This window comes from Mauremys reevesii, linkage group 3 (genome assembly GCF_016161935.1).
Source record: "Mauremys reevesii isolate NIE-2019 linkage group 3, ASM1616193v1, whole genome shotgun sequence".
Taxonomy (NCBI): domain Eukaryota; kingdom Metazoa; phylum Chordata; order Testudines; family Geoemydidae; genus Mauremys; species Mauremys reevesii.
In genome coordinates, this window is record NC_052625.1 from 130,865,384 (window position 1) to 130,893,154 (window position 27,771).

Consider the following 27,771-nt stretch of genomic DNA (forward strand, 5'->3'; position numbering starts at 1 on the left):
AGTTCTCACCTGTAAAATGGGGAAAATTCCCTTCCTCCCCGCAGGATTTTGTGAAGGTAAATGAATGTTTATGAAGAACTCAGATACTATAGTGAGCAGCAACCTAGAAAAGCCCAGGAGGAAATTGATAATTCTGTCTTCAAAGCAGGGTTTCACTAGTGTGAGGAAATGAAACAAACTATTGAATAGCAGCTCATTAAATGAGCACCCTCCAGCCTGTGCACTGACTGAGGTGGGTGTCTTGTAGAAACAATAGTATGAGCTCATGTAGTTAAAGACTGTATCATAACACATATATGCAGAGTGGGGGATTGGGCTGAATAGCATCCCACTCTCACCTCAGTAGGGAGCCTGGTCATTCTGAGCACGCAGGCAAGAGCTGCGTCTCAGAAGTCTGCCTTTAGGGTTTGGTTGCATGTTGAGATTTTAAAAATTCAGAAGTGTCCTGCCAGGCAGGGCCGGCTCCAGGCCCCAGCATGCCAAGCGTGTGCTTGGGGGGATGCCGTGGGGGGCACTCTGCCGCGGGACCGGCGACTGCCAGAGTGCCCCCCATGGCGTGCCGCTGTGCTCCCCTTCTGCCAGGGGCGGCTCTAGACATTTCGCCGCTCCAAGCAGGGCGGCATGCCGCGGGGGGCACTCTGCCAGTCGCCGGGAGGGCGGCAGGCGGCTCTGGTGGACCTCCCGCAGGTGTGCCTGCAGAGGGTCCACTGGTCCCGCGGCTTTGGTGGAACTCCTGCAGGCACCGGACCAGCGGACCCACCGCAGGCACGCCTGCGGGAGGTCCACCGGAGCCGCCTGCCGCCCACCTGGCGCCCGGCAGAGCGTCCCCCCGCCCCCCGCGACTTGCTGCCACAAGCACGTGCTTGGCATCTGGGGCCTGGAGCTGGCCCTGTGTCCTGCTGAAATAAAAAGGACATAGGCTTGTAATTGTCCCAGGGGTGTTTATCCCTGCCTATTATCCTTATGGTCTTCTCCCTTGATCTGCGATCATATATATATATAAAAGTAACTTCTGAATGACATAAAATTGGCATAATAAATCCTTGCCACTCTCCCTTCAGTTTGCTACTTAAGTGTTTATAGGATGAATGAAAGGCAAAGACGCTGAAGAGCATTAGGGAATGGTACCTAATATGTGTGAAATGAGTTGCCTTTTTGGTGTCTTTTTATTATTACATTGGGTGGAGGTTACAAAACCTTAACCATAAGGATTGGTGGTAAAATTATTTACAGCATTGATGACTTTCACATTATTTGTGTTTTCCTTAAAGCTCCAGTTCCTGGAGTCATGTGACTCTATGAGACATTAAACTTTTATTTTTTAAAATGAAAAAGTTTCTAACCCTCAAAGTTACAGTGAAAAGCTTGAAAATATGAAGCTTAAAGACACAAAAACCCAAAGGCAAATGAAAAGAATGCAAAACTTATTATGAATTTAAACCCCCCTGAGGCTTTTTTAAGGCCTGACTCAGTATATTTGAACACTTCAGGGTAGGCAGTACAACTGATAATTTAAGTTGTCCCAGTCTGAGTTACCTGTGTACCAGTTTTTTTGCCCTAATTGGACAGTTCCATCCCTCCACAATAGTGCATGTGTTCATGGGGGAGGGAAGGAGGGTGATCCTCAATATCTGAGTGTAGTGACTCTCGATATGGGGGCTTGTCCAAGCAAGGACAGTGGGTCTCTCACCTAGCATCAGCTCAAGTCATCAAGTCACTGCTAAAGCTCTGCTACTGCTAATTGCCTTCAGTTTTTCTAGCTGCCGAAGAATGCTCCTGAAATGCAGTTTTGCTTTCACCTCATCTGCTTTTGCAGGCATCACTTCTGTGACTCACCTTAGGTTGATCAGTGATAAATAAAATATTAGCTCATATTGCTATCTATTGACTAATCAAGCTGGTTGAATACTAGGCATTTTGATATTCTTATTGGTCCTGAATCAATAGCATCAATCTTCATTTTCATTGAGTTGTAGGAAACCCCAAGAATGCGTCCATTCTGAAAAAGTTGCTTTAGTTTCATGGGCTTCCATTCCAATAATCATTAAGAGCTGCTATAGTGATTGGAATACAGATCTATTGCTACTCTTGTGGATGTTACCAATATTATAGAACACATACTACGTGATGTTATATTAAATCTATTTTAACATAGCATTAAAAACAAAATATGTGATTATTTTGATAGCGACCCTCTTCAATTGATTCTTACTAGCTACAGTAGAGACACTACATATTCCTAAACTTTAACAAATGCTATCTTTGTAAACATATGATAAGTATTACAGTTAAGAGGTCAAGGAGACTTGTCATGTTTGCCTTTAGATCTCAGATAAAATTTCCTGCAAGAAACTAGATCAAAATTACTCTTGATAGTTGAAAATGAACAGAATGTATCAATGTAAAGCTATTTGAGAACAGTAATCCCTGATGGATGCTACTACAGGGGTTGGGTGGGAACTCTTACTGTTGTGGAAACATCCAAATGCATAAAACCATTCCGCTTTCTAAATGCTGTACTGAAAATTAAACCAATTGTAAAAGTGTCTAAATATAAGGGGACACATTTGGCATTTAATATATAATAAGATTTAAAAAATGCAAACTCCAGTATACGTGCATGTATATAGGGGGAAACTCAATTCAATGTGAAGTTTTCAGTTAGTGCTGGATGATTTTTAAGTGATACTATTTAATTTTAAAAAATTATGCATTTCAAATTTTAAATCCCTATGAAACCAACGGGAGCAGAGATTCAGAAGTTATTGAATAGGTAATGAAGATGGCATCGGAATTAAATACCAAAACAGAGATTTTTTCGTCCCTAAGTAGAAGAATAACTTAAATTTATGGTGCAGATTGTGAACCAGTTTCAAAAGTGATGATCTTTGACAGCTTCATTTTGACAGCGGGACACAGCTTTTGGGGTAATTTATGCAGCCTTGCTGATATGGCACGGAAGTACAATTATCCATTTACGGGACTTAGTTCTGAATGAGCAAAAATTTACATAACTCAAATGACCTTTTCTGATGATGATATGCTGAAGAGAATGAACAGTGCTTAAGTATGAATAGTTGGTGTAGGGGCAGCATCCTTTATCCTTCAACCATTCGACTCAAAGAAAATCCACAAAGAAACTCCAAAGTCCACTGTAAATGTCAACGTTATATGTTTTATTTTTTAATCAAGGAATTTATTTAAACCTCACAATATCCATGATTGACAGAAATAAAAAGACATTAGGCAATGAAATGAGAATATAAAATACATGATATGTAGAAAGGCAATCAGTGCTTTAGTCCAGTAAGAAGACAGTAAACAGGTGAAATGACCTTCAAAACTTCAACTCACTGTCTTTAAAAAAAAATACAATTCAAGTGATTTTTATTTCACCTTGTAAACAACGTACAAGTCAAAATGGACAATGAGGTAATCTATACTACAGAGGATAATTTAAAACCACTAGATAAGACACAGTATTAAAGACATATAGAAATCAGTGTTCACTTTGGTCTCTAGTATGCTTATTGTTGTTATTACCATGAGCAACACATACTAGTTAAACCCAGTCTGGTGATGTTTGTCAACCAGTTGTTGCTTAAATAGTAATCCAAGAGGTAGTCAAGACCATCATCCTTTTAAAAGCTAGTTACTCTGACACTTGGTTTACTGACAGTGGTAGTAAATATCTGGGGACTTTCCAATATTCTCATAAAAATTCTACCAGAGTCATTAAATTGCAGCCCTGTTTAAGTATAAAACAGAAATGTGTGTTCATAGATCAACCTCACCAGTCAACAATTATGACAGAGGTAACACAACCAACATATCTTAAAGAGGCTGTTGATAGTAACCAAAATAAAGTCTGATGCATTTAACAAGGCTTTGCTTGTCTCTAAAACAAATAATCAAATCTCATTAAGATACCTAGAAAATTAAAATTAGTGCATCTGCACATGTACATATCTTTCCCAATTACTTTTAAATCCAGCACAGGGGAATACACATATATATTTTTATGATAAACATTTTCTTACAGATAAATTAATTTAAATTAATTTTAAGACTTAATGAGATTTCTCATGCCCTTTTATAATTCTTCTTACAAAGAATGTTACAAGATCTATAAACACTTTTATGGGGCTCTATTCACAAAACTAAGTATATAACTAAGCAGTAACTCTGGGATAGCACTGGTGCACAATAAAATTGAGCCAAAAATGGGGAAGGCTTTAGGATTAAAACATACTACATTTGGCAGTCCCCAAAAGCTGATTAAAAGCAGAACACTTTGGAAGCTACTACAACAACAAAAACAAAAAAAAAGTCTCCTCCCCAAAATAGGCTCTTTAAAAAAAAAATTTAAAAGATGGGTTAATCTTTTCAGTCTGCAAGTGTGCACCTTAGCTTAGCTTTTACTAGGGGAGGGATAGCTCAGTGGTTTGAGCATTGGCCTGCAAAACCCAAAATTGTGAGTTCAATCCTTGAGGGGGCCACTTAGGGATCTGGAGCAAAATCAGTACTTGGTCCTGCCAGTGAAGGCATGGGGTTGGACTCAATGACCTTTCAGGGTCCCTTCCAGCTCTATGAGATAGGCATATATCCCACAATGTCTTCTGAGAGGAGATCAAATCCAGTAGCTTATTTTAGATGGGGGAGGAGATGCAGGAGAGAAATTCCCCTTATTTTAAATTTCATCTCCAGTAGTGTGGGGTAACTAGGAGTACAACTCTTTCAGAAACTATTTTAATACAACTATGTGGACTGGTTCCATTGTGAGGTGTTCTGGCACATTTAGTCAGTGATATGGGAATCAAGGCTCCTCCTATAATGGGCTCTTAAATGGAGAATACTCTTCACTTCATTATCAAAAGTGAAGGAACAGTGGGAGGACCCCAAAACATGGATCTGCCCCATAAATGTATAGGATTCCCAAGGACCCATAAAGCTCCTTCTCTTATTCATCTGAAGCAGTTTATTTAATCTGAATAATTGGGGATGAAAATCAGACATTCTGTTGCAATCCAGTGCTAATTAGTTACTTATCACAGCTCTGCAGTTAGCTTTAGTGCAGGGATCGGCAACCATTGGCACGCGGCCTGCCAGGGTAAGCACCCTGGCAGGCCGGGCCAGTTTGTTTACCTGCCACATCTGCAGGTTCGGCTGATTGTGGCTCCCACTGGCCACGGTTTGCTGTCCCAGGCCAATGGGGGCGGCGGGAAGCGGCACGGGCTGAGGGATGTGCTGGCCACCGCTTTCTGCCGCCCCCATTGGCCTGGAGCGGTGAACTGCGGCCAGTGGGAGCCACGATCAGCCGAACCTGCGGACGCGGCAGGTAAACAAACCGGCCCGGCCTGCCAGGGTGCTTACCCTGGCAGGCCACATGCCAAAGGTTGTCAATCCCTGGGTTAGTGTCTGTGTTTTGTTGTTTGTGAACAGTGCCCACAATCCTTTTGATGAAAAAAAATATAAACTTTAAAGAAATGTTTGGAGACTTTTCACAATTTCAAATGGATGCTTCATTTTAAACAAGTATTTGCTCTAAAGTATGCAGTGGTGAATTACCAATTTACATATATAGTACAGGTAAAGAGGTATGTACCATAGGATCAACAGCCACCTTTAAGGCCCGAGCAGCACAAAGGTGTGTTTATGCAGTAAGTATGAGGTAGCCTTTTGCTGTAAACAGAATAATAATTTTATTGTTACCTATGTAAACGAAGTGGGCTTGATACTTTTTTTTTCAGAAGATCTGAGCATGAATAACTGCTATTGGAAATCAATGAGAGCTGCAGCTGCTCAGCATATCTGAAAATCAGACCCTGTGAATGTAAAGTCACAAATATTCACATAAGCAACCAGTACAAGAATACTGCTTTATCACTTATTTTCACAGGAAATCATAATACAAAAAGTTGATATCTGATTATAAGAAACGTAGGTGTATGTCAACTCAGAGGTAGTTATTATTATCAGTATACAATACTTATATAGAGATATAAAGGTCTAAGTCTATTTGGTTTTGTTCTGAGTAAGCAGGCCTGTAGACTATTCTGTAAAGAAAAAATAACATTACATGGTATATTCCCTGAGCAAAGTTCTTTGTCCTGAGTATGCTATGTAATAGTGATAACATTCTAATATACAAAAATAAAACCTAAGCTTTCAATAATAAGATAGGTTTGGTATGTGCTCTTAGCAGTTCAGTCTGGTTTTGGTGCACAAAACTATGTCAAACTGCACCAGGAAGGTCTGTATGTCAGGATTACTTATTTCCTAATGATCTCAGCTCTGAACTTGTTATATGTAAACAGGGAATGACCAATTTTCAAATCCACAATGGCCTATTTCTATAAGGAACTTTGGTTTAAATTTTCAAAGTGACCTAAGTTTTGCATCTTTGCTCTTTAACCTGGTTATTACACCTGCTAGACGGTTAAGCAATGCCACTTTGATTTGTCTACATAATTTAAATAAGTTTACAATCCTCACGTAAGGCAAGGAAGTACTTCTCTATAGATACATCACATTCAATATCGTCAAAGGTAAGCTTTGCATTACAGCATACTGAGAACATCAGTACAAACCATTGAGATTCACACAAACACTGTCATGGAATTCAAGCAAAGTTCATCTGCGGGTCTCCCGCCCTTCGCAGAGGCAGCTCATCTGTATCTATTTACTGCAGCAGCAGCAGCTACAGTAAAAGTTTCATGTGGCAAGACAATTTGGGGCCTGATGCACTGCTGGTGTAAGGCCACTGCAGCCAATGGCATTACAACAGATATGAATTTGGCCCACTATAGCCTTTTCATACATGATATATTTCTTTTTTGATTATCTGAGCTTAAACCTACCTTCCTGTCTCAATTTTTGTAACAGCCTATGTTTATTGCCAATGTTAAGCATTATACAGATTTCTCCAAAGAAATTACATCTGCAATGGGATGGTTAGAAGGACATTTTCTTAGGTATAATTTGTTAATCTGCCAATTGCAAATGGACCAGGTTATGGATGGCCAAAGTGCAGCCAGGGGTTGGTTAAAGTGCAGCCCAGTGAGTTTTAGAATGGGGCTTGCAGACATGTTCATCTTCAGTGTAGAGGAGCAGTCCTAGCATGCACTGAGCCGAGGCTGGTCTGCAGTCTTCTCCATTTCATGGAAAGCGGATGGAGTCCTAGGGCTTCTGGCAAGTGTCGCAATGTTTGCATGTCCCTGCTCTAAGGCCTCTCTGCGTCAGCTGTGTATGTTCGTCACTCAATACTGTACTTTTACTATATGAATAGCAGGGGATGTTGATCAACTGTAAGTGCCCATACAGATTTATTCTCCACCAAGGCTGTACCCCAATATGTCATTAACTTTGTGTTTCTTGTTCCTTTTTCTTAAAAAACCCTAGGGAGTTCTCTTCATGACTTTCAGTAGTAAACAAGGGGGAAATCCCGTTGATCGATACACCGACTCAGGGGGACAAGTTGGGACCAAGGGAAGCAGCTTCTGCCGCCCCCCCCCGCCCCCAAGATTTTCACAAAACTCAAAGGGGGCAAACAGGGTGGTAGCTTGATACCACTCAAACCAATCAGTTCAGAACAACTGACACATTTTCCCCCACACAACGGTCACCTAACTTAAAATTAAGCCATATTCATTTAACACAACATTTGAGATCTCAGCACAGAAACTACACATTCATTGTCTTTTCTGGAGTCTTAACTCCTGAAGAAAGATTGTGGCAACAGAGTCGTACTTAATCAAGGCATGCCCTTGACAGGTGTGGAGAAAAAAAAACAACATTGCTATACTTTGGGCATCAAGAACAAAATATCTACCCAGAATAGAGGGTTAGGGGAATGTCTTAGTATTCTTAGTACCGTATCATTGGCAGCTTTGAGAGGTGAAGTATCCTTTGGTTCACACAAAAGTAACAGTCATGATCTTAACTGGTTTTTAAAGCATGTTTCAAGATTGCTGCCAGGAATGAGTATCCAAAAACATTCTGAACCATGACTATTGCTTCACAATGGATGATGTATCCTGGGAAATGGAGAATGTTCTGCTGGTGTGTGTATGTATACATATACACAGATAGAGATAGCGATGATAGATATGTATACATACAGACAAAGACATGATAGAGACACATGCACTCGTGCACATCCACACACACAGGCAGTAAAACACAAGACACCCTGCTCAAATGTAATTTGCTTGGAGTGATTTGTCTATTAAAAAAAATAAATTCACAGTTCCTCAACAGTAGTTAAAATTTCAGGTCAGCTACTGATAGTGAAATTACTTCCCCTGTTCTTGCATGAGGTAGACATTCCAAGAGGATAAAGAAAATTAAAGGTTACAACAAAGCTCTAAGTTTTTTTCCTTTTTTGAACAGAAGGCCCCCTTCTGCTTTGTTCTTCAGGAGATGCAGATAACTTACTGGCGGAAGCTTCTTGTGGTGACCTGCCTGAACGTTCTAAGATCTCTGACCTTCCCTCCTGAGAATATGATGGAGATGAATGGACATAAGCCCCTCCCCCTTCTCTCAGGAAAGAAGAAGTGGAAGGCTGTGGTTCTGCTTCATATCTTCCCTGAGAACTAGTGGGCTGTTGTGAAACAGTTTTATGAGGGCAGTTAGCCACCATGTGCATGATGCTCTGACAGTAATGGCACTTCTTTGGCTGTGGAGGTAAACTACATTCCTTAGCATGATGATCAAGGCCACCACAGTTGTAGCATCTGCAAATGAAAAGGAGAGTTTGTTATAAAATACATCAATAAAAATATTCTTCAAAACATTAAGAAAGAAAGAGGAAGAACCAAATCTTATGTGTAAACAATTTTTAATTTCATGTGAAGACATACAGCACATTTGTAAAGCAGTGGGAGTTTCCACTCAATATTTTATAGTATTTATTTTCTGGTTGTAAGGATTTAAGGTGAGATATTTTTCAGAAGTTTCTGAGTGACTTAGCAGCACAAAGTGAAAGTGAATGGACTTGTGCCCCTCAGTCACTTACATACTATGAAAATCTCATCCTCATTTAGGTCAGATTCTACCACTTTCATTCATACTGATGAGTATCTTCCTCCACAAGCACTTTGATATCACTCACACAGAATCTGGCCCTTAATTAGAGCCTGATTCAAAGCCCATTGAAGTCAGTGGGAGTCTATCTACTGACTGAGTCCTAAGGCCAGATTTTCAAAGGTATTTAGGTGCCTAAAGATCTATTTAATAGCTTTAAAAATATGGCCTGGGTACACAAAAGGTGAAGTTCTAAGAGCTCTTTTGTATGAGACCCAACAGTCACCGACACTGTGTGCAAATACATTAGAAAAATATATGAAGGGAATAATGATTTTATGTACTGCTCACGGGCAACAAAATTTAAAGTCCAGAATCAAAAATAAGCTTTATAGTTTATTAAACTATAAAATGAGTGTTTGGACTCTGCCAAAATGTACCAGTTGTATTTGCCTTTAATAAATAATCTCGGAAAATGTGCTTGGGTTGATAACATTAAATGGTCCACTAGAGGGCACCAAATATTCAAACATGTGCCTACAATAAAGTCTGTAGCTCAGGTAATGTAGATTAAATATCTTTACTTCAATATTTGTAGCAATAAACAGTTTGAGTGCTATTGTGTTTAACTTGGGTAATGGCTGAAGGTGGTGCAAAAAAAATTAGGCTACGATGGCCTACAAGTTCATCTTCACTAATTAGTCCTGTTTGTGCCATATTAGCTACTAGATGGAGAAGAGTCCTCTGTTAAAAGTTGAATAGTATGGTGGAATTTGACAAGAAAGAAGTTCATGGTTTTTTGATAAACAGTCCCACCGTTTACCCAACCCTTCCAAAGGAATACACTACCATAAAAACTGTATGGCATCCAAATTAGTCAAATCCAACAGAGCAAAGGGGATGTTATGATGATAATGGCTAGATCATTTCCCCCACCAGGTAACGGGAAGGAAATCTCTGCAAAGGTCCCTTTGAAGAGGAGTTCCTCCCTGATTCTTTCCTCTGTGGGGTAGAGAAGTGGAGTTGAACCTCCCATGATCCAGGAGATTTGTAGGAGGCTGGGCTGGAGGCAGTTCTGGAGCTCGGGGGTTCTCCCCCATGCCTGCTGTCGCATGACTTCTGTGAACTCTCCTGGCCCAGGCTGCCCCTGGACCTCCCTTAAAGGGATGTTCTCTCACCACGGAGGAGGTTCCGTAGGAAAAGTTATACAATCCTGTGTTCTGTTACCTTTCTCAGTAATATGTGCAGGGATTAGTAGGTAGGGGCAATGATGTGCCCCCACCCCCTGCTCACCCACCAGATCCCAACAGTGATGCAAGGGGAATGGTGTCATGGACCCAACTGCCTGAGTGGAAGGTCCTCTCCATGCCTGAATCATTGGGACATAGTAAGAGGGGGATGGAGGCCAGGAGGAAGCTTTTGGCAATACCTATTGCTAAGAGGTTGCAGCATGGTTCTGAAAATATAACAGTGAGAGTCATAAAATGGGTTTACTGTTTTCTTCCTTGGAAACCCAGAACACAACCCAATTAAATTTAAGTCTTCCAAAACCAAATAGAATGTCCAACTATTACATGGCTTTAGCCTTTAAAATAGCCATGCCAATGATTAAACACACAGCCAGAATGTAAATACTATACTGGTAATCTTGTTAACTAAGGGCTCAATCCTGCAGTCCTCAAGCAATACCTCACTGAATGATCCTTATTTATATGACAGGCTACATTTATGATTTCTTAAAACGTGCACAGTATACATTCTTGTACTATTTGCTAAAAAGAAAATACTTGCACAAACTGTTAAGTCATGCCCAGAACGCAGGTCTGTGAAGTCAATTTCTTTGCTGTAATAGGACCATCATGTTACATTCACCTTGACCTTTATAAAGATATTTGCTGTGTTTCCATAATTAGCATTATACATCTTACACATGCATACATTTAATTCATTGTTTACCATTTTACTGAGGAAAGTGACACCAAATCATATGATGTGATTTCCATGCTTAACTTACAAACCCGTTAAACAAGGGAAATAGTGCTTACACAGACCTGCTCCAAAGCCCACTGGGGTCACTACGAACTTTTCTATGGACTTCAGTGGGCTTTGGATCTAACTCACGGTTAGATATTTTAAAACTGCAGATCACTGGAAAATTGCAGTTTTAGCCAGAACCCTGCAAACACTTATGCACATATTTAACTCTGTGACTGTTGTTGTTTGTCTACTTGCATGCCCAAACTTAAGCATGGGTGTGCATGTTTGCCTTAGCTTATGAAATAGATATCACTTTTGGGAAAAAAATTGCTAAAACCAGTATACAGTTTATACCAGCCTTGAAAAATTGCCATGAATATTTCCAAGCAAGGAAGGGGAACCCTCTCCCTCTAACAATTCTTGCCCACCCATTATAATGATCAAAAAAATTCCTTGCCTTGGCCAAGCTGAATTTTGCAAGGGCAATTTATAACTTGAATAAGTCAAATGATACACAGAATTCCAAGTATTTTTTTAAATACTTGCATAGACTGTTGTAATGACATCAATTGTGCCCAATTTTTAGAAGTATAACAAAAAAACCACCCTAAAATGAGTCTATAGGTGGCTTCAGATGAACTGCTAACATTTTAAAATATTCAGTATACATCTGTTTTTTGTGTAATCGTCCAGTAGGATTGAAGAACTCTTTCTCAAACTGAGTCTGTTTGCATGTATTGCAAACTGACCCAGCAATCTTAATTACCCTCTGCCGTTGAAAGGAAAAAGAGAAAATAGGCAAGGTTTTACAAACCACAGTCATCTAGCATTTATTTCCCCGATATTTCAGCAAGATTAAATAAAATGTTAGATACTTCACATGCATCCTATTCTCTAAGACCAAAATGATAGATATTTCCTAAGTTTAGTAAAAATGTTTTCATGTATTAAACATTGTACATTGGTTTCCTTTCCCTCAGTCACTGAAGCTATTTCAAAACAAATTACCAAATTAACATCTCTTACTGGTATATAGCTATGCTTGTCAGATAAGCTTTCTCTAAAACCAGTAGATAAAACAATAAGAGTGACTACTGAAAAACAATGGCAATGATCCCTTCTATAAGCCCCCTTCCCCCACAGTTCAAGAAATATGCTAAAAAACAAGGGGAAGGAGGGTGTTATGATTTAAATTTGATATTAAGGAATGGTGTTTTCTTGATTTCTTTCTATATAGTATAGGATATTTATTCTGTGACTTCTTATCTATGTGTTAGTAAGGACTGTAATCCACTTTGGTAATTATATATCTAACCTTAATTCTGGAGAGAATTTTATAGCTGTAAATTTAACTTATTTTCACTTCCTTCCTTTAGGTTCACATTCATCCAGAAGCTTCCTCTCTCTCTCTCTCTCTCTCTCTCTCTCTCAAAAGAGTTCGAAAATAGGTTAAAGGGCCTCAGTAATAGAGTAGGCTGCAGCCACGGACAAATCAATTTAATCAGTCACTATGGTATGCACTGGGTTATCCAATTCAGTGAACCATTTCACCTCACCAATTGACCAAGAACCTGCTGTCAGGGCCCCCACTTCCACTCCAGGGGCCTCAATCAGCCTTTGCATCTATATTTACATCCTGCTTTCAAAATAGTTTAAAACCACCCCACCACCACCACCAATGTTCTTAAATTTCTGGTAGCGTTTTTTTGTTGCCCTTGTTTTAATAAAAAGCCATTATAATTAAACTGTAATTTGGCTTTTCAGCCATGTTTCTGTCACCAAGCAAGTCAGCCTGCTGGTTGAAGTGTTGCATTATATTGTGTATGTGCCTGTTCGTGTGCGCCTGGACTTAAACAGGAGAGTGGTATTTATTCAGTTCTTCTGACTATTTATTCGTTCCTTGTCAATCACTCTTACCAGCAGGACAGATCACACCCCATTCTGAAATGCTTTCGTTCTCATGGGATTGACACCAAAATGGAAATGGTCAGCCACCTCGGAGCACACAAATGATACCACATGGTATCATTCATGCACACTGAAATGTGGTATTAACCCTTTTGTTCTAGCTGAGAATTCAAAATACAAACTGCTTGTAATTGCTAATGTGTCAGCTATATATTCTTACCTTACACCACAATGAAATGAAACCTAATACATTATGATACACAGGCATAGGCTGATCTATGTATAGATTTGTATATTCTCGTGTACACACTGTATACATAAATATACAGAACAATAGACAGGCAAGCTTATGCAAAGGAAAATTAAGCAAGTTCACATTTGAACATGCATATATAATCCAAACCAATAACACTGGAATAGGTGATTATCCAAAATAAAAATACCACTGAAACATGGTGATTAACTCAGCATCTTAAAATAAAGTTACAATAAAACAAACTACTATACATCACGTGATGTCTAGGTCAACATAAAGTCTAAAGCAGTGCTAAAACAAGCATGAGCAACTCCTGATTCTGTTTTTTGGAAAAGATCTGCTATAAAAGGAACAGCCCTTCATAGTCTTAATAGGCTCTGATAATTTATTAGGTGACTGCATGCTCAAAACCTAACGCAACATGAAGTATAGATAAAGAGATGACAATTATCCTAAATGTGAACACTGCCTTGGCACAGTTAGCTGAGTAAAGGAGGTAGATTAAGACTGCTTCTGAGACACAAGGAATGAAAAAATTCATGAAATGAAAGCCTTGGGAAATCTGTCTAGCACCATTTAATAACATCCTCAACGTACTTTAAAATCAACACCAAGAAAACAAGTCTATTCAAATCTACAGCTGAGGAAGGAAATATAAAAAACCCACCACCCTAGGAATTTAAGAAACATTTCTCCTTCCAAACACCAGTTCACCATCAATTCATAGTTAAACTGAGAATTTTACAAAGTAGAAGAAAACCCTTAAATGAATAGGAATAAAAATGACCTGAATGTAATAGGTGCAATATTAACTGTAACCAAACTGATGACTGGAATTCATTTTAAAATCACCTATGCCTTCAGAAGCTTAAATGCAAAGTAAAACACTTCTAGCATTTAGCTTTCCTTAACTTAAACCCATGTTTTCATGTTCATACTTACAAACAGTTTTATAGTGACACCAGCACTGTCTTGCAAACAGTTTGCCATAATTACAGTTCGGCTGACCTAAGCAACCAGGAAGGCCAGCACAATTGTGTGCATCTTCACGCTGACCTATAATATGATTTGGACAATAATCCAATATATATGAGGAGTAGAGAATAATTGTGTACCCCTTGGTGTTATCTGTTGTCAGAAAAAACTTTAAATTACTTACTGGTGACTACATGATTTTTTTACAACTAATTAAAGAGTGGGGGGGAGGGAAGGGCTGCGGGCAGCGGTGTTTAACTCATTTAAATGTTCCCTGGCCAATTATTCCCCCACCCCCCCTTTTAAATACTAACCGGTAATAAATCTGCATTTTGGTGCACTGTGAACAGTGAATGGTTTCTAATACAGTGCTGGGGCTGGTGGTTTAAATGCTTTGAAAGATGGCATGTAATTTTACAGCAAGTGCAAATTAGAGGTTTTACAACACATGACACAAAGACTAAAAGGCATGTTTAAGAGACCTAAGTTTATAAATAAAGTTTTCTTTAGTCATTAGCTCCACAACATACTTGAGGAAATGAGAGTTTTGAAAGCAAAACACAGGGAAGTTTTCTCTAATTATTCTATTCTGATGCTAGGGGAGTTAAACTATCCATGATATAGGAAAAAGATTAACATTGAACATAATTGTTTCAGTATTCAAGGGCTTCAGTGATATTAATCTGAAGAACAAGACGGGGTGGGGGAGGGGCAGGGAAGGGAACACCCACACCTTCCCTTGCTGAGCCCGGTTCAGATGTAAACAATTACAGACAGAACATATATGATGAGAGTAACTATAAGAAAATTGCCTGCCCCTGACACTATGTTTTATCATTCACTTCAGTCAGGGCAATGCAGCAGCTGAAGTCAGAAATGCTTCTACAGGTCTGTCGCATCTTAGGTGCATTTAACATGTGCGATTCCAGCTTTACACGGTCAGCAAAAACAAGAAAAAAACAAACAAAAAAGAGAAAAATAACAATTTAAATACTGTTTCTGTAGTGCGGGCAATTCCGCCCGCCATTAAACTCAATGTAATTTTGACTATATGCAATTTTTGCTTTACGCGCTGACTGTGGAACGTAACCCCAGCGTAAGATGAGACAGACCTGTACTGCATTAAAAGATGCTTCAGCCCGTCCAAAGTCATCTAACCTATGAGTTCATTTTTCATAGAAATCAAGAATAATTTTTATGGATGATTTCAAGGTTCTAATAACCCAAGACTGGATATTAACCCTTCCCAATAAGCATTCTAAAGCTGAGAGCATCATATTTAATTTCCTGCAGCTAAACACAAGCCTTGAAGATGTTCGCGTTATGCAAAGGCTAAACACTGCCGCTGTAGGCTATAATACCAAAGGACCTTTATTTGTTAATTTTTTGTAAATAAATCAACAATAAAAACATCAACCTGACTGAGTGCTAGAAAGTCACTTTAACCTACTTTTGTTTTAAACAGGGCTTCTTCCTCATATTACTTAAGACTATAAATGGTAGGCAGGAACATATCTGATGTCTTTACAGATACTGTGAACAGTAAGAGACAGAGACGCTGACTATGAGGTCAAAATCACCACAACTTGAAAACAGACAGCAACTGTCACTGGGGGCGGGGGGGGGAGGTATTTTTTGTCAGCTGCTACAGAAACAAAAGAAACAAGTTCTATGTGAACAGTCAAGAAAACTACATAGAGTCATGCATGTGGAACCTTAAATTAGAGCAAAAGAAGGGGGAAGGGCAGGCAGGAATTCAGGTTAGCTCTAGATTCTATGCAGCCTGCTACCCATTCCATTTAATCTCTTCATCCTGATTCTTATAAATGGAGGTTTATTTGGTTTTTTAAAGGGAGGGTATTTTCTTAATCATTTTAAAATTCAGGAAATCCCGGAAGAAACAAAGCAATGGTCTTGCTCACTTGTGTTTAAAAAATAATGGCACAAATACTGCTCATTTAATAGGAATTGTATTAATGCGGTTGTGCAGCATGTCACAGTGCTGCTTCACAACTCAGCAGGACACACTTTACACCGGTGTGCATTCTTTGCAATCCCATTACATTGGTGTCTGAATTAGGAGGGCATCACGATCAGGCTTTCTTGAAGGAAAAAACCAATGTGAGACCTGTAACAAACATGAGACATGCCCACAAACATACTCTGCTCTAACCAAAGAAAAAGACCAGCTGAGTTTTAAGAATTTTCCAGAAACTACTCTGCCTGTCTCACACACTGATTTTATTTAATACGTCACTTTGCTTTATTACCCTTCGATTAAAGCAGATAGAACATCACCAAAAAAATCGTATTTTCTTATCCATTAAAATGTTTATTTATATTTTTAAATTATGCTCCTATCATTTTAATAAAACATAACAGAAAGCTATGTAAATTAACCCAGCTGGAATTTTAGACTATGGTACCTTAGAATCAAATTCAGATGTTTACAAACAGAGGGGCCTGACCCCGCAACTGTATCTACTAATTTGGCCCCTTGTACCCATGCAGGAGGGACCCTGTTAGCTGTAATGGGGGCCTACAGGGGTCCATGCTGGGGAAGTTAATTGCAGCAGTGGAGCTTTTAAGGTAAAATTCTGTTTGAAAATTCACAGCTTCACTAGGTTTTTGAGATGAATGAAAAGCTGATCTGCTCACCTTTATATCCCCTCCCCCTCCAAAATAAAAAATCTTATACCACAAGGATAATAAGTAAGATCTAAGAGGTTAAATTTCTGTAGAGGCTGTTTAAAAGCCTCTCTCTTCTCCTAAGACTGCCTTTTCCCCACATTTAGATAACCCCCATATGCTGTCACAAAGACACTTTCTGCATGGTTTCCAGTAACATAGCATGGATTATTGTTGATGTATGTGCTCATTACAAAAAATGAAATGCCTAATTGTAAACTCATCCGACTGAATAGTTTCATGTGGTTAGTTCTAACTCAATCTGTTCTCCCTAGTGTATTTTAGAAGTAATATCAATAGGTTATATTCTTTTGTTGATGATTTTTTTTCCAACAAAGGAGCTAACAAACCAGGCAGAGCATTTGTCTGATAAATCAGGCATTTAGTGATACTATGAGCTTAAGTTTTGGGGGAAAATAATTGGTTTAAAATGAGCTACTATGGTTTACTAAAAGATTTTTTTTCTGATAAGAAGCAACCAGAACAATAACATTAAGATGGTGGTTTAACCACATAGACCCATATAGAATTCAGCCATTTTATTCTTCTTCTAAAAATGGAGAGGACCACACAGACATTAGCTTTTGAAAAAAAACTTCTCTGACAATTCCTTTCCTTTCCATGGAATCTTATCTACACTGTTCACTCAGTCTAGTTTGCAGAGAGGGAGGGAAATTATTTTCACACAACCACATAAAAAATAGGTATGGAACATGCCTCTTGAAGGAAAAATGCTTTGGCTGTACTTTGATTTGTAACAATTAAACAGTGCATGAACACAGTTGTTTTCTCTCTAGCAGGAGTTAAGAACTTCTGAGAAACAATTTTACAATGTGCAAGCTCAATAAAAGAATACAATATTTACATGTCAGATTTTAAAAGGTAAAATATGTATCAGTCCACAGCATTAACACAGCACAGAATGAAAACACATACTTTAAAAATGGACTCAGTTCTTACTAGATGATAGAGCCATTTCATATTCACTAACCATTTAAATACACCATGTTGAAAAGAGTCACATAAATTATACGTTTCAGGTGTGAAACGTTGAACTATGAACTCAGATAAATCCTTAAGTTAGGAGCCAACCCACTTACATTTTTAAAAAAATATATACAAAAAACAGAATGATGTTCCCTGTGAGCTTTGATATTTGACACTGGCAAGCAATTATGACCTTAAATTAAAGTGGCTCCATTGAAAATATCTAACATAAAGCTGTCAATGGAATTGGAGAATTAACAATAGTTTTTCAGATGTTTAGAAATTGGTAACCAAAATCCTTTCTTAAATTTAGCGTGCAAGACCTCAGCATAGAAACATTTTACTAACCCGTTTTGTACAGAAAATACTCTATCAGAATGAGCCAGTGTACCATAATATATATATTGTTAAAAAAAATTTCTCTTATCTAACAATGTGCACCAAAATATGAAAATTAATCATACAAAAATATCTATTACCTATTACCTAACAATGAATTAATTTCACTGGGTAGAAAGTACACATTGACCTATTTACTGTTTTTAAAAAGAGGAATTTTAAAATATTTTGTGTGTAGCACATTCCCGGAAGGCAGACACAGCTACTGACATAGCACAGGGAACACACAATAATGCCTATGTCACACACATTAATCTAAACCTAATCCTTCCCTAGCAGTCAACATTATAGGTTCTAAACTGGGACATTGTTCTGCTATAGAAAAATAAATGACTTTTTTCATTAGAAAGTGTGGCAGGATTTCCAAGTGCCTTATGAACAATTCCTCCTGTGTTTGAATCTTACATCCTCCTGCAACTAAATCTTAACTGGACCTGAGGAGAAAGTAGCTCATTTCCACAAAGAGCTCTTAGGACCCTATGGTTAAGAAGTTATCAACTTCCATTTAAAGTAATTAACTGCACCCTCCCACCCACCCAACTATTTATATAACATAACTGGGTAGGGAAGCAAAACTGGCTCTTGCCCCAACCCTTGACATGCCCTTCCGATGGCAAAGAGGGACATTAAAGAGCCACAAAGGACCACGTGGACCTGACATAAGTCACAGAGTCCGCACCTGCAGCCCCTGACATGCCCATAGCACTCATCACCACAGGGGATGCTGGACCGTGGGGCAGCCCTGTGGAGGCTGTCATGAATGAGAGCAGCCTCAACACTACTCTAAGTCAGTGCCTCTCAACCTTTCCAGACCACTGTACTCCTTTCAGGAGTCTGATTTGTCTTGCGTACCCAAGTTTCACATCACTTAAAAACTACCTGCTTACAAAATGAGACATAAAATACAAAAGTGCTACAGCACACTATTACTGACTACTTACTTACTCTCCCATTTTTAATTATAAAATAAATCAGGTGGAATATAAATATTGTACTTCCATTTCAGTGTATAGTATATAGAGCAGCATAAACAAGTCATTGTATGAATTTTTAGCTTGTACTGACTTCGCTAGTGCTTTTTATGCAGTCTGTTGTAAAACTAGGCAAATATCTAGATGAGTTAATGTACCCCCTGGAAGACCTCTGTGTACCCTCAGGGGTACACGTACCCCTGGCTAAGAACCATTGCTCTAAGGGAGCAAAGGTAATGTAAAGTCACTTTGGCCTCCCCTCCCAATTGTAGGGTAATGTAAAGCCACTTTGGCCTCCCCTCCCAGCATACATTGTATGCTGTGCATCTCAGAAATCTGTTCCCAGGTTTCTACCACCAAATGCCAGAAAAATCAAAATGTAAGAGCTTCCATCCTCTGTTCATGAATTGTAGGGACTAACGGCTGGTCTTCACTACTGGAGAGATCGATACTGCTGCAATTGATGCAGCAGGGGTCGATTTAGCAGGTCTAATGAAGACACGCAAATCAACAACAGAGCGTTCTCTGATCAACCCTGCTACTCCAGCTCCCCAAGAAGAGTAAAAGAAGTCAACTGGAGAGCGTCTCCCGTCGATGCAGCGCAGTGAAAACACTGGGGTAAGTCGACCTAAGCTACGTTGCATCACTTAGGTCGACTTACCCCAGTAGTGAAGACAAGCCCTAAGATGGAATTTTTCAAAAAGAGGTGCCTAAAGTTAGACATCTCAATCCATATTTAGGCACCTACACACACTGATTTTTCAGAGGTGCCCGAACAGCCATAGCTGTCTTTTAAGTAGGTGGGAGTTGCAGGTATGCAGCACATCTAAAAATCAGGCAAGTTTTAATGAGATGCTTGACTTTAGGCATGTATGTATTTGAAAACGAAGACTAATGGCTTGTCTACATGTGGAGTTATCCAGGAATTGCCTAGTGCTTTAAAAACACACCCTACCTTAATCCAAATTAAAGTTCAAGTGTAGACAAGCCCTAAGCACTTTAAAAATCCACAGACCATTGTGGTGGGAGTCTTTTGTGGTTTTGTGGCTGCTCTCGCTGTTTTGAGGGATTTTGAGTGTGTCCTACCAGCATGTATTTCAGATGTACAATCCTAGGACTGGGGAACAAAAACTAAACCACATTTCTAACGGGTGGAAAAGACAGAGGGTCTGTTTTTGTTCTCGCTTACACCACTGTCAGTCAGAAGTAACTCCACTCCAAGTCATAGGCACTAGATTGGTGAAAAACCTCAATGAGTTTGAATCAGGCTCAGTGCTATAAATGCATTTCTGTAGTCACGCTAATTGATGTGTTAAGTAACAGTTCTAACATAACATGCGTGGTACATGCTGGACTAGGTTTTTCTGAAAATCTTAGCAGATCTGTAGGCAGGATGTTAGGCTGTTTAAGTCTTAGGCCATGTCTACATTACAAACTTTGGTTGATGAAAGTTAGGTCAGCATAAAGCTGCCACAGTTAGTATACTGCTTATGCTCATGCATACTTGGCTCCTTGTGTCAGGGCTGCATGTACTCACCAGGAGTGCTTATGTCGAGGCACAGTGCAGTGCACCATGGGTAAGGATCAGTGTGCAATGTGCATCATTTGGCACGCTGTCTTTTGGGACGTTTTGGCAATGCATGCTGGGGCAGAAACAAGTCACACAGGGGTGATTGAGAGCAAGGGGATCAAGTTCCCATCATGCAACTTTCTCAATGCCATCCATATCCCATACTTTTGGCACAATTTTTAAAAATCCCACAAAACCAAGCAGCACTTCTCGAGCCTGCCATCTCTGACAGAAGCATGGAGTGTGTACAGCTCCGCACTATTGTCATGAACATTGCAAACACAGAATGCACGATCCTCCAGTATTTGCATAGCCGCAGGAAGAGCTGCAACAATGGGGGAACATGACAATTTTGTGGAGGACAGTCAGCTATGGGACATAGCAAAAAAAAATATTCAAGGTTGGCACTGACTGGTGGGATCACAGCATAATGAAGATTTGGGACTGATGAGCAGTAGCTGCAAAATTTTTGGATGTGAATGGCCACATTTTTGGATCTGTGTGCTGAGCTCACCCCAGCCCTCCAGCACATGGACACCAAAGTGAGAACTACACTGACAGTGGAGAAGCAAGTTGTGATCGCTCTGTGGAAGCTTGTGACACTGTATTGTTACCGGTCAGTGGGAAATCATTTTGGAGTTGGGAAATCTGCAGGGGGGGTGGTGAAGGTGGAGCGCTGTTGTCATGCAGGTGTGAAGGGGCCATGCCAAGCTCAGTAATGTGCAGGACACAGTGGATGGATTTGCAGCAGTGAGGTTCCCAAACTGCACTGGGGCAATAGATGGCACACATATCCCTATTTTGGCACCTGCCACAGAATATATCAATAGAAAATGCTACTTTTCTATGGTTATGCACACGGTGGTGGTCACCAGGGATGCTTCACTGACATCAATGTTGGCTGGTTGGGGAAGGTGCGTGACGTTTGCATCTTTAAGAACACAGGACTGTACAGAAAGCCGCAAGCAGACATTCTTGCCCACTGTAGATTATCATTGGTGATGTTGAAATGTCAATAGTGATCCTGGAGGACCCAGCCTACCCTCTGCTCCCCTGGCTAAGCTGTACATCAGCTCCCTTGACAAGAAGGAAAGATTCAACTACAGTCTCAGCAGGTGCAGAATGACCAGTGAATATGCTTTCGGTAGCTCTTTCCTTCTTCTGCAATGTTCACCCTCCAAGTCTTTCTGTTTATGGTCCAGTGCAGCACTGGCTTGCAGGGGATTTCACTAAACATATCTTCCACTGTCTCCTCTTCTTTCTCTTCCTTATCATGTTCAGGCATTCCATGGCAGCAGTTATAGACAAAACACACTGAGGTACCATTGTCCATACAGTCACAACGGAAAGCCAAAGTTAAATTTCAGAACACTTTTCTCTTGCATGAAACAATACCATTTCATCCCCTATTTCCATGGATGACTGCAGGGTAATGGCATGGAGCACTGGCACTATTTTCCACATGTGGTGGTGATTTTAGCTGATATCTTGTTCCTGAGGGTAACAAAAACAGAGAGAGCACAGCTGCCGCTGGCATCCCGAAGCCGCCTGGGTCTGTATGCTGCCAGCCTGTTTCCTGCAATGGTTCCTGCTGAAGTCATTGTGGACTGACCTGGGAAAGTATCCGACTGTGGAAGAAGCCATTAGGCTGTCATCCCTAGAAACCTTTGGGAGAGGATTGCAGAGCACCTCCATGGAAGTTTCATTGAGATGTCTCAGGAGGATTCAGGGGACATCCTTGCCATATGCTCCCCTGTCTAACTGTACAGCAGAATGAAAAGTAGATAACAACAATCCCTGTCTTGTACTGCCATCTTTTCTAGTACAAGGAACTTAATGAAAAGTTTATACTTGTGTCCAGTTACGTTGGGGTCAGGTGCCATCTGTACATAGAAACATTGTAATGCAATGGGAAATGCATTCACACACTTACCCGAGGTTCCTTCCCCTGCATCTGGCTTGCCTGTGTTCAGTTGACAGAATTGGCTAGATTTTGGTGGAGTCTTGAACAGATCCTGGCTTGCAGCATAGCTGGACCCCGTGATCACATGACCACCATTTTCCTTCTTCTCTCCACTGTTCATGGCAGGGGTCTGTGTTTCAGGCTCTGGGAAGTATCCATGGTGCTCTGTAGGGTTGGTGGGGCTCTGCCAAGCATGGTATGCAGCTCGTTGTAAAAGCAGCAAGGCTGAGGCTCAGCACCAGATCAACCATTGGCCTCCTTGGCATTCTGGTAAGCCTGAAGCAGTTCTTTCGCTTCCATGCAGCAAGTCTGTCATACCCCTTCACCTGCATCTCCTGTGCAATCCACTTATAGATGTCCACATTTCTATGACTGCTCCATAGCTGTGCCAGCACAGCCTCTTCTCCCCACAGGCCCAGGAGATCCAACACCACAAAGCAGGAGCATGTCTGGAGCATGTAGCCAGCAAGGTCATTTGGGCATTTGCACACAACAAAGGTGAGCTGCTAGGGGTGCTCACCAGGCTGGGCAATCAGAAAAACGTATTTCAAAATGGTGGTTTGCTTCTAGTTGCCATAACTTTTGGACAGTAAAAGTTCACAATTTTGACTAGAGCAATCAGTGTCAGGCATTGTGGGACAGCTGCTAGAGGACCATTAGGATCAACATAGGTCACATGGTATCTGTGCTGCACACTATTGACCACAGTAAGTCGGCCATGGCTCAGTGCCGTTCTGGGAGGCGGGGGTGCTATTTACATCAGCAGAATGATGTAGAGACATGCACAACTAGGTTGATGCAAGGTGACTTATGTTGACCAAACTTTGTACTGTAGACCAGGCTTTAGTTACATAGGACCAAATTTTGCAGTGGCCTACAGGATGTTGGAACACACATATCTCATGTAAGCTGATCAGTAAATAGGTGTGAATGGAAAGCAGTGTAAATCACATTGATTTGGCATTCAGTGGAGGTGCAAAGGCAGAGGAAGGAAGGAATAGCAAGAAAACAACATGAGCGCATAAGTAAAACATAATACCCTTTTTTGTTCCCTTGACATGTAATTGCACTCATTTTGCACACCCACTGAATACCAATTCAGTGCCAGTAACATATATATGTCACAGATGCTAGCTTAGCAATTACATCTATTTTCTGACAAATTTACATGCAGCATGTCATTTACAATACTAATTACCAGACTTTACACAGAAATTGTCCTATAGAATTGCAAGAGAATTGAACCTCTCATACCACCTCAGGATTTTGCCTATTCTCCTTAGAAGGCCTTAGCATATATCTCAAATATGTTTTATAGAGAGTACTCAGTGTATTGAGGTATGTTGCAAGGTACACCATACTATGAAACACTCACTCTCTCATTCGTTGTAGGGGGGAACTGGTAGCTCTAACACCTACTTTGTTTGCAACAGACTTTTGATATTCAACAAGCTGAAAGCCCCCAAGGCTAGACACATGCCTTTTGCTTATCCCATGAAATTCCTTTCAGATTTAGCTGAGCTATAAACTGTTAAAAATTGCCATTTCCCTTCTGCTACTTTTGTTGTCATCAAAATGTTGGCAGAATGCCACAATCAGAAATGGACAAGAACATTCTAATCTATGACCCAGCCCACAATGCACTGGGAATACCTGGGAGCTGCTAGAGCAATGGTAGTGGTAGTGGGTGGGAAGAGGGATGGGCTACACCTGCCCTAAGTACTGTTCTGGAATCAACATGTGTATACACACATATATATACAATGTACTATATGACGGTGTAAAATAAAGTTGTAGGGAAACCCTCACGCTTATTTGGCATGTTTGAACACCTGCTTTAAGCTCATCTGCCTTCATATATCTCATATAAATTTGACACCCAAAACCAAAATTATGATGAATGTTTGGTAATGGGACTATTGCATAAATAGTGCCTGCTCTTGTAACACTTTCTCATATAAACTGTCTTATTGCATTCAGTGAATGGGATTTGTGTAAGTAAAGGCTACTCATGTGGTTAAGGGTTACAGGATTGTCCAATAATTCATAGCTTCATTTCATTCTTAAGAAATGTAAGAACTGGTATAGCCTGGCACGTTCAGCATTGTGAGGTTGAGTCAGTTATCTACAGAGGGGTTCATTCCATAGCTCCTGGAATTGATAGAATAAATCATGTCATATGACGTACATATAGCACTTCCTTTTGCTGCTGTATATCAAAAAGACAATAAATATGGTGGTTGGTTTTCCTTGAAATAATATCTGTAAGATCATGTATTCAATGATCCTGTTGCCTAAAGAGTTATGAGTGATCAGGCAATGCAGTAGCCACACTTTACCAGTAATGAAAATCTGCATACCTGTTTACTAAGAAGCAAAGTAGTCTATTTTTAATGCAGTTCTCCAGACTTGTACTCCTTAAAAGTCCACAACGGACTAGCTGTGCCATAAAGTCACAGTGTAGCATTGAAAAAATGATTAAAATAAATATTTAGTGACATTTTTTCTAAAGCGGTCAACATTTCCAGGAAAAATTTGAACCTTGAAAATTTCCAGAATTTTATATCAAAACACAGAAACCCCAACATTTAGGTATGATGAGGGTGTGTTATATGGTAACTTGGCGGTGCGTGGGGGAGGGAGCACAATTGGGCCCTAAATGCTAGAGTATCAATTCCTCCTTTCCGGAGGCTTTCCTGCTAATCCAAACTCGCTAGGGGCCCTCCAACAGGTGATAGAGGTAAAGTGAGTAACTTCAGCTGTATATCTTATAGGGATTTGTCCCAGCTAGTTTTTCCTTTGTCCTGGGTTCTCTGAAAAGATGGGTTCTTGTGTACATAAAAGGCCTACTTCAGTAGGAACTGTGGGATGCTCAGCATCTCTGAAAATCAGGCCCACATGGTGAAATTTTTAAAACCAACTAGGCAAGTAAGACACACGTCTCCAATTAATTTTCAAATCCTAGCTGGCTATGGAAATCTCACTGGGCATTCAAAGTCTGAGACACACCAAACTGCGAAGATATTGGCCTACATGTGCCTAGCTCAAAGTTCTGGCTATCCACCCTCAATCTGTACGAGAGAGCTGATGTAGTCATGTGGATGCTCCATATATAGGGGGATACGGAAGGTTGTAAGAAAATTGCGGGCCAATATTTAATTTCAGAAACCTCAATTTCCAATGCTTACCAAAAATTCCCATGCTTACTGCATCTCATTTGCAACACCACTCACAGAACTTTGGTCTGCTGCCTTTCTGTTATGAGAGAGGGAAGGCCAAGTCACATTTCAAGGAAGTGGCGTAGCAATTCAGTGCATGCGGTTGGGGGCAGGGCAGGGAGGCAGATGTAGATGGGGCCAGTTCTGCATGTGGGTCAAGGCCAGGCTCCTCAGGGGGCCTGCCCTGCTCGCTACCCTGGCTCCATGCTAAGCGCCACTGCCTGGACTTGACCCTACTCGCACTGGCTTTGCACTTTGCCTTCGTGCAATTTCACCTCCACCAGGTGGCACAGGCCAGGCTCACAGAGCGGCAGTATCTCCTGCATGATCTCGAGGACTTTGGCTTCCATGACTGGTGATGAGTGGGGACTGGGTTTGTGCCTCCCACAGGGCACAAGGCAGGGACAGGGGAGCCCTGCTGGTGCCAGTCCCACACAGGGCCACCAGGAGTCTCTGAGCTGGGGCAGCTCTAGGGTGCAACCCCCCACACACACACCTCATCTTGGGGATTGGCATGTGGGGGGGGGAGGGAGGGGGCATATCCAACCCCAGTTGCAAGGTAAAGGACCCTGCTGCCAATTTGACATCTAGGCAGTTACAAAAAACAGCTTAGGCTCTGCACACACACACACACACACCCTGCCCTGCTGGCAGCGTATGATACTTGAACCGACCACAACAAAACTGAAACTTTAACAACTGTGAGCACAATTTTGTAGCCAAAAACCCCTGTAAACTTTCTTACAGCCTTAGAGACACCATCTTTATATTTGACCTGCATGTCTAAATCCTTACATGGGAAGTGGGAAATCAAACCGTGTACCTAAATTCTGGCTTTTAAGTGCTCAAGAGGATTGCAACAATATAGCCCCTTACAATTACTGAAGCAAGGGTTTGGGGTTTTTTTTGTGTTTATTTTTTCTTAGCTTGGCTATAGGATTACTAATCTCCTGGAAAGAGAAGCTTACACACACAGGTCTGGGTTTCATATATCTTTCTCTGAATTCCGTTGATACTGTGTGTGGGTTAAAGTTAATCTTAATTACCAACAGTTACTAAAACAAATGTGTCAGATGCTGTGAAAGAGAACATGCGAGCATGTTAATTGTGACTACGCTTGTGCGGCTATAAGTAATATCTTCTTGTTCTCACACCAGTAAAATGGCAGAAAAAATGTAAATAAAAGAAAATGTTTTTGAAAACTATTATATCATTCAGGAAACACGTTGCTTACAGGTCCAAATTCTGTGCTTAGTTACGCAGGTGTAAATCCAGAGTAATATAATAATATAATATAATATAATAACTCCAGTAACTCCACTGGTTGCACTGCAGTGGGGTTAATCTGCATTTACATTATTAAAGTAACAGAGTAGAATTGGCCCCTCCTATATAAATGCTTTTAAAACATATTACACTAATTGTAAAACTAATTGTTCAGTTTAATTGATGTAACACAAGTGCAAAATGTAGCATGAATCCCAAGTTAGGAAGAAAAAGTGCCAGAGAACAGGACTGAAGTGTTTAGTTCTGTTTGCCAGCACGGATTCGGCAAGGAAGAAAGAAACAAACAGCACCAGAGATTCAGAAAGTCAGAGTGTTTATAGGTTAAGGATCAATTTTCCTGGCATGACTGATGAACTGTGCATCAGAAGATTTAGATAAGATATCAGCCATAGATGTTTGAAAGCCAGGACCGATCCAGATAAGGGGATCCCACTGTGATCAAAGTGAATGCCCACTGGATGAAGTCTTCGATGCTAACAAAGTGTTTGGCCTGCAAACTATAATAAGTAGCATCTATATGGCTATGTGTAGTGCACAAAACAAAACAA

At 40.4% G+C, this 27,771-nt stretch overlaps 1 protein-coding gene across 12 annotated transcripts in view; it reads right to left on the minus strand.

Moving 5' to 3' along the window:
• Window positions 1–6,866: 6,866 nt before the first annotated feature.
• LIN28B (lin-28 homolog B) overlaps window positions 6,867–27,771 on the minus strand; it is a 183,911-nt gene continuing 163,006 nt past the window's right edge. For all 12 annotated transcript variants that reach the window (XM_039528472.1, XM_039528471.1, XM_039528470.1 and 9 more), the window contains one exon: window positions 6,867–8,735. In XM_039528472.1, coding sequence (XP_039384406.1) covers window positions 8,366–8,735 — 370 coding nt within the window. In that variant the 3' untranslated portion in view covers window positions 6,867–8,365. The remainder of the gene's footprint in view (window positions 8,736–27,771) is intronic.